Consider the following 10,829-nt stretch of genomic DNA (forward strand, 5'->3'; position numbering starts at 1 on the left):
CCCAGGCTGGAGTGCAGTGGCATGATCTCGGCTCATTGCAACCTCTGCCTCCCAGCTTCAAGTGATTTTCCTGCCTCAGCCTCCTTAGTAGCTGGGATTACAGGTACCCACCACCACACCTGGCTAATTATTGTATTTTTAGTAGAGATGGGTTTTCACTATTTTGGCCAGGCTAGTCTTGAACTACTGACCCCAAGTGATCTACCCGCCTCAGCCTCCCAAAGTGCTTGGATTACAAGCATGAGCCACCATGCCTGGCCTAGAGTTTTTTTAAAAAATTGTACTCCACGGAGGTATTCTTAGGAATTCTAGAATAATATACATTTTTTTTGAAGATTTTAAAAATTCGTATATAATAATTTTACATATTTATGGGGTAAATGCAATATTTTGATACATGCATACAATGTGTAATGATCAAATCAGGCTAGTCATGGCTTCAAACAATTATCATTTCTTTGTGTTAGGAGCATTTCAAATCTTTTCTTCTAGGTGTTCTGAAATATACAAAAACTGCTGTTAAGCATAGTCACCCTACTGTGCCATTAGACACTAGAATTTGTTCCTTCTATTTAATTGTATGTTTATACCCATGAATCCACCTCTCTTCCTTGCCCCTTCCCCCATCTCCTTCCTAACCTCTGGTAACCATGAATCTACTCTCTATTTTCATGATAACCACTTTTTTTTTTAGCTCCCATAGGTGACTGAGAACATGTGATATTTGTCTTTCTATGTCTGGCTTATTTCACTTAACATTACCTCAAGTTAAGAGAATATGTATTTAAAATTTTTTGGTTTTATTTTGATGGCATTTTCTAATAATTAAAATAAGCATATCTCATTTTATCTGAATGCCTATTTACAATCGAGATTATGGTGGTTTTTTTTTGGTGGTGTTTTGTTTTTTGTGTTTTTTTGTTTGTTTGTTTTTGAGATGGAGTCTCCCTCTGTTGCCCAGGCTGGAGTGTAGTGGTGTAATCTCAGCTCACTGCGACCTCTGCTTCCCGGGTTCAAGTGATTCTTGTGCCTCTGCCTCCTGAGTAGCTGGGATTATAGGTGCATGCCACTACGCCCGGCTAATTTTTGTATTTTTTTAAGTAGAGTCGGGGTTTCACCATGTTGGTCAGGCTGGTCTCAAACTCCTGACCTTGTGATGTGCCCGCCTCGGCCTCCCAAAGTGCTGGGATTACAGGCATGAGCCACCATGCCCGGCCCCAAGATTATGTTTATAATTAAACTGGCACCTACTGATCTTCTGAAAGTGACAATATTTGACTTCTAACGCATTATTTCTAAAACTAGGGGATGGGAAACAAATTCTTGGGATTGCCTAAGAAATCCCATATTTAGCTGGGTGTAGTGGATGAGATGAGAGGATTACTTGAGCCCAAGAGTTCAAGGCTGCAGTGAGCTGTGATCACACCACTGCACTCCAGCCTGGGGAACAGAGTGAGACTCTGTCTCAAAAAACAAAAAAAAAACAAAAAAAAAACCCTCAGATTTGAAAACATTGATCTAGTATACCCTGTTTCCATTTTACAGGTATGGAAATTCAGTCCTATAGTAGGAAAATGATTCTTCCAAGATTATATATTGGTGAGTGTATTTTTCAGCTCTGTGCAAAACCTGTTCACTACTTCCATGACTGACATGAGGAAACACTGGATTTCTCTGGGTCTGGCTGGCAGAGCCCTCCACTCCCAGATGGCAGGACAGAACCTAATTCTCCACACTCTTGGAAATGCCAGCCTCTTGGCTGTCCCATCTCTCGTTTGTATTCAATATTTTTCCTCCTTTTGGCCTTGAAGCCTCCTCAGACCTTGGATCAGACATAGGCAACTTTGAGCTGCATAGCTATTATCATTTAAAATGATTATCTCCAATTACTATACCAGGCCTGTGTAAAAAGTCATTAACTATACCGAGATTGAACAAAGCTCAGACCTTAATGATTACAAAGTTTTGAAGTTTTATTTCTAATGTGGAATTCAGAGAGAGGAATACTGTTCTTATATCTAACACCTCCAGATTCCATTCTGCACTCTGCTAGCTGGGCGAGGCAGGCCTGGCTTGAATTGCAAGAACAAGACTAATGGTGACCATGAAATTGTCTTCATTTTTCCCACATTCAGTAGTAAATATGGCACTTGGAATTTTCCTTTCTCTGCCTGGTTTTTGCTCTGCCCATGTGTGTTCCCTTGACGTCTGTTTCCTCTAATACAGATGGCCTTGATGGCATTGTCACACTGTGTGCAAGAGTCATTGGCTCCAGTCACTAAGGTCAAGCCCAATAGTCATATGCTTTCTGAATTATCATCTGATGAATTCTATTCTGCAGCTTAAATTAGGAGGCATTTCAGATCTTGTCTTATAGATATATGTGTGGGAATCAGGGCAAGGTTTCATTCTGGGGTGAGAGTAGAATCAAGATAAGCCAGTATTGTGGCAAAAGGTCTCTTATTCTTTCTCTATGATCAAAGACATGGCCCACTTACCATTTTTCCTGTGGCATCTGATGGAAATTGGGCCCTTACTGAAAACTGCCGAATGGGGTGCAGCTGCAGACAAGAAGACTACGGGTGGGGGGTTGAAGGAGGAACAGTCAGTTGTGGGTCTAGCCATGTTATAGGTAGCCATGTGACATAATAATATTTTGAATGCAATACTTTCATATCCTCAGCCTTGGGTCTTGATCTTCTCTTTCATGGGGATTAATAGTCTTGTTTCACTCAAACCTTGGGACTTCAACTTAAGAGTCTGGCCTTCATTCATACTTTTGACATCATCAAAGACCTTAAGAGGTCATCAAAGATAATCTAAGTCATCAGGCCGGGCGCTTACGCCTGTAATCCTAGCACTTGGAGAGGTTGAGGTGGGCAGATCATTTGAGGCCAGGTGTTAGAGACCAGCCTAGCCAACATGGCAAAACCCTGTCTCTACTAAAAATATAAAAATTAGCCAGATGTGTGGGTGGGCACCTGCAATCCCAGCTACTCAGGAGACAGAGGCACGAGAATGTCTTGAACCCAGTAGGCACAGGCTGCAGTGAGCTGACATCATGCCACTGCACTCTAGTTGGGGTGACAGAGCGAGACTCTGTCTCAAAAAAAAAAAAAAAAAAAAGATTATCTAGGTCATCAAAGATTAATCTAGACATCCAAATCGGATCTGCCTTCAAGATCAAACTCAATTCTTACTCTGTCTATGGAGCCCTTTCCTGAGTGTATTAATCTATTTTCATGCTGCTAATAAAGACATATCTGAGACTGGGTAGTTTATAAAGAAAAATAAGTTTAATGGATTCACAGTTCCATGTGGCTGGGGAGGCCTCACAATCATAGTGGAAGGTGAAAGGCATGTCTTACATGGCAGCAGACAAGAGAAAATTTGTGCAGGGAAACTCCTCCTCATAAAACCATCAGATCTCGTGAGACTTATTCACTATCATGAGAACAGTAGGGGAAAGACCCACCCCCATCATTCAATTACCTCCCACTGGGTCCCTCCCATGACACGTGAGAATTGTGGGAGCTACAATTTGAGATGAGATTTGGGTGGGGACATAGCCAAACCATATACTAAGCATATTGGTTTTTCTCTTCTATTAGCCTCCAGAGCACTTCATAATTGAGTGCTTAATTGTCTTCACCTCACATTTGGCAAACATCCTATTCAGCTCTGGGCTCTTCATTAACTTTGAGTGGAGGGGTGCTTTATTTGCTTGTCTAGATTCTAAGCTCCATGAAGGCAGAGGCTGTTTAATGTTACCACTGTCCCTTCCCTAGTAGATTTCAAGTGATCGGTATATATCCATTCATGCTTCAAGTACATCATGGGAAAGTTACTAAGTGCCAGGCAATGGGGTAAGGAGAAATTAAAGCCCTAGAAATTGGAAGGTCATCGCAGAGGCAATGATATTTCTTTTCAGAGCCTAGAAAGAGCCAGTAAAATGCTTTATCAGCACCGTATCCCACCGGCTTGTCAGTTCCTTGACACAGGGACAGATCCAGTAAGGAAAAAAGGTTTTGATGGACCCCAATGATCCTTGGGATGAGTGTTTTAGACAAAAAGTCAGTTCTGGGAACCCACCAGCAGTGCAAGGTACAACTGCTGCACTTAAACTTCAAAACCTGTGGGGCATCTGAACTGCTGCCCATTTGGGGAAAATGAAAGACTTTGAAGGGAAGCAGAACAAGTCTAGGAGCTATTCAATCACTTTGCCAGGTAAGGTAGGCTCTAGAGACAACTATCAGTGTTTTCTTGAGATTGGATTTCCTACCTTCAAAGCACAGCCAATATTAGCAGATTACAAAGTGGGTGTCAGATTTGTGTCTCCAATGTAGCTAAACGGCAAAATCGTGCACTGTTGGACACACGCTGGGAAGTCAGGAGATTGTGTGTTGTCTTCCCTCTACCCACTCCAGGGTGCTTACTTGTTGAGGGAAGCCAGGCCTGACACTGTTGCACTGACTGTTCTGTCGAGTGAGGATCCTTTTCCGTCTCCTTTGTTTTAATACCACATAGATTCTGGCATAGACAAGGACGGTCACTCCAAAGGGCAAGTAGAAGGACACCACTGAAGAGTAGATGACAAAATCAGGGTTGGAGATGGAGCAGACAGTGGGGTCCCCTGTGGATGAGAAGGGGGAAGGTAAAGCAGTTAGCAAGTATCAGAACTCAGTAGGGAGGCTAAAACACGGCCCCATGTCACACATGGTGCCCGCACCTTCTGCTGCACACCAGGTGGGGAGGATGCAGTCTCAGATACGTATACTGTCAGGTCAGTGAGGGTAGAAGGTCTAATTCATCTTTGAGTTTCTCATAGTTTACTTAAAAAGAAAATTTACTAACAATCATGTTCCAGACACTGGGGCTACAAAGATGAGTGAGACACCATGTCTGCTCTCAAGGGAGCAAACAGTCTAGATAGATGATCCCTTTCATAGGATGTCACAAGTGTCACACAGAGACATGCAGCCTGGGAGGCTGGGGAGAGCATTACAGGGCAACAGGGCAGAGGCTCCCAGGAGGGATGCAGCCCCCAGAAAAGGGCCTGCTGGTGTGGAGGCATTGGAGAATTGTTGGAATGCAATGAAAGGAAGAAGCCTTATTTGCTGAGAATGCCAGTTCTCCCATTTTGAATCTGGGATGGAGGGCAGGTGGTAGCTGAATACAAGACAGAGATTTGATTTTTCAGGGAATCCCAGCACTTGTTAGAGATGGGATGGGGAAAAGGCAGGTAATGATATTGTGACAAGGAGAATGTGCATTTAGAAGGATCTTTGTCCCTGCTTTATGTCCTGAAATGTTCCTGCCATTTCTCCTTGGGAGGTGCCTGTAGCTTTGCCTTCTTCATAGCAGATACTGAGATTCCTCCAAGGCCCAAGATGGGCCTGAAGCGTGCCCCATCTTGAAAAAGAAAAGAAAAGCAAACTAATATCTGTCAGGCGATGAGCCAAGAGCTTTGTACACCTTATCCTACCTAATAATTATGGCAATATTATATGAGGCAGGTGCCATTACCGTCTCTCTTCTCAGATGAGCAGACTAAAACTCAGAGAGGTTCAGTAAGTAGCCCGAGGTTGCACTTGAAAAATATGTTCCTGCAGCCAGTTTTATGCCCAAGCCAATGTTCTTTCTGTAGTTTTAACTCCCCATCCCCCTTTACTATTGTGACATGGAACATCTGTGCTTCATCCAGCACTGTCAGCACAACTGTTGGTACACCCAGCCAGTCTTCATAATGGGTTGGGGATTCTCCAACCCCAAAGTTGGCCTTGGAAGATGAAGCCTTAGGTGTGGGCTGGTGGGGAGAGGGCAGTGGCCATGTAGGCTTCTTATTCTGCTTCTTGGTTTTCTGAGGTAGGTGGAAGTCAGAGAACCCTAAGTGTGAGATTCAGGTCTGCTATTTATTAACTGTGTGATCTTGGACACGTTTCTTTTATTTATTTGTTATTTAGATGGAATTTCGCTCTTGTTGCCCGGGCTGGAATGCAGTGGCTCGATCTCAGCTCACTGCAACCTCCACCTCCCAGGTTCAAGCTATTCTCCTGCCTCAGCCTCCCGAGTAGCTGGGATTACAGGCATGCGCCACCATGCCCAGCTAATTTTTTTTGTATTTTTAGAAGAGACAAGGTTTTTCCATGTTGGTCAGGCTAGTCTTAAATTCCTGACCTCAGGTGATCCACCCGCCTTGGCCTCCCAAAGTGCTGGGATTACAGGCGTGAGCCACTGCGCCCAGCCGACATGTTTCTCAAATATGCAAAGCTTCAGTTTTATTATCTGTAAAAAAAAAAAAAAAAAAAAAAAAAGATAGAAATATTTTATAGTAGTTGTGAGAATTAATGAGAATAAATGATAGCTATTATTTATATTTATTTATTATTTCTCTCCCTGAGCTTTTTGAACTGAAAGGGAAGGTATCATCTGGAATGGAAATTTGGAGACAGACTTACAGGGAACAATGTTTGTGGGAGAAGGAAAGGAATAAAAGCTAAGAACTAAAATGAAAAGAGTGTGCTCAGTGATGCATTTTAATGACAACTTTGCCACTAGAATCTTTACAAGCTACTCCTAAATTCTCTGGTTCTCTGAAGAGGAAGTAAAATTCAGGTGAATTTCATGTTGTTTCACCAACGCCTGTGTCATCATCCTTTAGAAAATGGCTCACAGGGGCCAGGCACGGTGGCTCATGCCTGTAATCCCAGGGCACTTTGAGAGGCCGACGAGGGTGGATCACAAGGTCAGGAGTTCAAGACCAGCCTGACCAACATGGTGAAACCTCGTCTCTACTAAAAATACAAAAATTAGCCGGGCGTGGTAGTGCGAGCCTGTAATCCCAGCTACTCAGGAGGCTGAGGCAGGAGAATCACTTTAACCTAGGAGGTGGAGGTTGCAGTGAGCCGAGATTACGCCACTGCACTCCAGCCTGGATGACAGAGCGAGACCCTGTCTCAGAAAAAAAAAAAAAAAAAAGGAAGAAAAAAGAAAAAAAGAAAAAGAAAATGGCTCATAGGCTCTGCGTAGTTCACCAAATTGGCATCTCCTGGTATTCAGGGGTGATGGAGTTGGCAAGAGGGATGGGGTGGCAGCGCATGGTCTTTCAGAATCTCTAGGGAGCCATGTCAGTGGTGATCTGCCCCTTCTCTGAAGTCAGCTTTTCTGTTGTCAGCGTCTGACAACAGACTATTCTACTATTCTTTTAACTTTTTGTGCAACTAAGCTCCCCCTTCCCCAACCTAGCTCCAGTGCTCTGAAAACTAGGTGAGATGTTCTATTGATGAATTCAAATAAATGGCACTCCTCCATTTCCTTCTTTCAAAGGTGGTTTTAAATCCTGTCTATCATGAGGAGGCGTTTCACATGTCTCACGTGTGAGAAGAGACCAGCGGGGTGGCACTGCCCATCTTGTTGCCATCTTTGGTGTCCCGGATATTCCCTGTTGGTCCCTCCACCTAACTTTCTACCTTTTCCTACCCACTCTGGGTTCTGGGAGGCTGACCTCTAAATTTTATGTATGAGCTATCTCTTCTAAAAAGTCAGGGTCAGAAGGGGGTATGATATGCTTCTATTTGTGTAAAAATGAATACACATACACATACATAAACATATATGTATACGGACATGCACACTGTTGCAAGCATTATCTTGCAAGAATATTGTTTGTTTCTAGGGAGGGAGATGGCAGAATTTAGTAATCTGGGGTAGAAGGGAGACCTACATATAAGTATGTATGTATCTCATGACACCTTATGAATGTTTTATGTGCAAACATTTATTTCTCCATTAAAAATATTGAAAGAGAGAGTTGAGAGGGCAGATAGCTATTTCAGGGTCCCTAGTCAACGAAGGCTCTCACATATAATCACAGAACCTGCATTACCATCCCTTCCTTCCTCCCCTGTCTAAGCAAACTGCTTCCCTTCCTTAGATCAAGCATTGCAGCCCCTTCCAGAATGTCCCCACTGCAGGCAGAGTGACACTGGAGGTGGGTGGCCAATGAGTAGGGCCTGCCCCAGCCCCCAGCAGGCCTGGCCCTGGGTGTGTGTGTGTCCTGTTGGCAGGGCACAGTGATGCGCCACACAGCAGCAGTTCTGAAATCTTCTCTGCTGTGTACCAAAGAGGTGAGGAAGGCAGTAAGGCCCCCCAGAAGCTGGCTTCCCCAGGAGATGAGGTGCCTTGCCTTGATGATTTAACGGCAAGAGTGTTGTTTTGTTAGCACAATAGTTATTGAGCAAATGCATAAACAGTAAATAAATGAGCAAAATGTACAGATGAGCATTTTATGTAAACACATGAGCAGTCACTGACCAGAGGATAATGGAGAAGGCCTGTCCCGGGGGAGGGGAGGTTACTGCTCCTCTGAGATTAGAGATGCTTATCCCAACTAATCTCAACATTTCAGGAAGAAAGGATGATGATGAAGAGTCATCTATTTACTCATTCAACAAATTTTATGGAGCACCTACTATGTTTAAAGCACTGTGCTGGGTGAAAAAGACAAAGGCGTCTATGAGGCTTTTGCGGGCTGTCTTGGGAAACTGAGCCCCACCATGATGTGAACAGCTTGGCTCAGAGCAGGTTTACTTGAAAGATTCATGAACTTCAAACTAATTGACAGATTTGACCCCAACTTGATTCCAAAGACATGTGGTGCCAATGAATCTGAGTTTAGGATGAGCCTATTATTCTTTTAACTTTGTGCTTCTACTATTCTTTTAACTTCTTGTGCAACTAAGCTCCCCCTCCCCCAACCTAGCTCCAGTGCTCTGAAAACTAGGTGAGATGCTCTATTGATGAAATCAAATAAATGGCACCCCTCCATTTCCTTCTTTCAAAGGAAAATCAAGCCAGCTGATACAGTTTTCTTAACTTTAAGTTTCTCCTCCCTTAAAGGGTTCTTAAACCCTTATCACCAGCTTATTCACTCTTTGCTTATTTATTCTAGATTTTTAAAAATAACACAATAGCTTTCTGATTTAGCAGGAATTTAAATACTAGTTATTTTTCTTATCTATGCAATGAAAGGGTTGGGCTGCTCATTCAGGGATCTTCAGAGTTTCCTTTAGCACCAGCACACCATGCCCTGCTGTGTCAGGGTCTGTTGATGATGTGAAAATTGCCTAGACTGCTGGGCCTCTGCTGGGAGTTAAGGCAACCCTGGCCAGCCAGGCCCCCGCCTCGGAACTCTCTCACCCAAACTCTGCCTCATGTTGACCTTTTATCTGAGAACAGGAGCAACTCCAAGTTGGAAGAGACTGAAGTTCAACTTTTCTGTACCTTATGTTCTCTAATAATTCACAATTGCATGTGGCAGCCCTTGGCACTAAAAAGAAGAGCTCTGTCAAAAAGTTCTTTTTTTGTGTTGCACTTATTAGTGGAAGTCCAGCTGCTTCCAATATCAGGTGTTATTGGCAGGATCCTGCCCTCTCCCCCTCTATTTTTCACAGAAGGAGTAGAAAAAAATGACTGAGAAGAGTCCTTTATATTGGGCTTTCAAATGAACTTGGGAACTTCCTTATAAATGAGAGAATTGCTGCAGGAACCCACATCTATCAAGATAATGAAGCTGTACAGTGAAGGTCAGCTTGAGGCAGAGGAGGACAGCTGGGCCTGAGCTTTGCTTACTAAGTCCCCTAACTGTGTTCTAGGAAGGGGCAACTGATCTCTAAAACCATCAGCAGAACTCTTACGGCTGCAGATGTATAGTTACATTTTGATGTATAAACTTTTCCAATAAATAATAGCAACCATAACACCAGCTAATATTTATTGAGCTCCTACAATGGAACCTGACACTTTGACACAGTATGTGAATACCTGGAGGGCTTGCTAGAGTGCTATTAATACACTTAAAAGTAAAAGAGAGAGAGAGATTGTGAGAGACGAGGGAGAAGTGAGAGCGCACATGCTGTCACAGGCCTTTTCTGCCTTCTCAATTCTGTATTTGAAAATCCTTTTGGAAAAAATTTTCCTGAATTTTGTTTCTGGAACAATAATGATCTCACTGGTGGCAACAACACTGCAAGTCATCATTCTTCTTCACTCTGGATGTCGACATTACCCGAGAACTTGGTCTAATGTCAGAATTTGGGACTGTTTCAACTGTTTCCAGTGTGGTGTGTCTGTGAGAGTGAATAAGACTGCCTCCACCAAGAATGAGTCAGGGGAACCACAGTCAGCCCAGCTGATGTTGGCAGGGATTTGCTGTTGGCTAGCGGGTAAGCAGTGCCTTGGTCTAGCAGTGGTGAGTTTCCCACACTAGAAATTCCAACTAAGAATGCATTTTCATATAGAAATAAGGTTACAGAAGGTGACTTAGTTATCAGACTAACCCATAAAGCACATTTAGCATTCACCAAAAATGATATTTTATGCCACAGAGTCAGCCTCTATAGCTGTGTTAAGGGATGTTGCTTTGTCCTGGGCAATGTATGCATGTACACACGTGTTTGTGTGTATAAAGTGTCATTCAGTTAACATAACAAAGTAATGAATGGTAAACAGTAATGCAAAGATAACAACACCATAATTTGAGAATAGCCTGGGTTAAACAGGCAAATATTTGTTAATAAGTTGGCTAGTTACCCTTTACTGTGGCAGAGAAACAAGCCAGCCTTGAGTAGGTGGTACGTGCTTGGCATATTTACATATGTTATCCTGATTTAATCCTCATTTAATTGCAAAAATCTCTATGAAGAAAGTAGAGTGGAGTTATATGTAGGCTTAGATTCTAAAGTCAACAAATAAAGTGAAAATTATATAGACTCCAAATTTGCTTTGAAAATCTGAATCACATATAAAGATATACATGGTTTTATTATAAC

General features: G+C 42.9%; 1 protein-coding gene across 2 annotated transcripts in view; it reads right to left on the bottom strand.

Annotated features, from left to right (window-relative positions):
• The window catches only part of DRD3 (dopamine receptor D3), a 55,299-nt gene that overhangs the window by 6,116 nt on the left and 38,354 nt on the right, over window positions 1-10,829 (bottom strand). For both annotated transcript variants that reach the window (XM_011966819.1, XM_011966820.1), the window contains one exon: window positions 4,437-4,633. In XM_011966819.1, the coding sequence (XP_011822209.1) occupies window positions 4,437-4,633 (197 nt within the window). The remainder of the gene's footprint in view (window positions 1-4,436; window positions 4,634-10,829) is intronic.

The sequence above is a fragment of the Mandrillus leucophaeus genome, unplaced genomic scaffold, assembly GCF_000951045.1.
Source record: "Mandrillus leucophaeus isolate KB7577 unplaced genomic scaffold, Mleu.le_1.0 Scaffold775, whole genome shotgun sequence".
NCBI lineage: Eukaryota > Metazoa > Chordata > Mammalia > Primates > Cercopithecidae > Mandrillus > Mandrillus leucophaeus.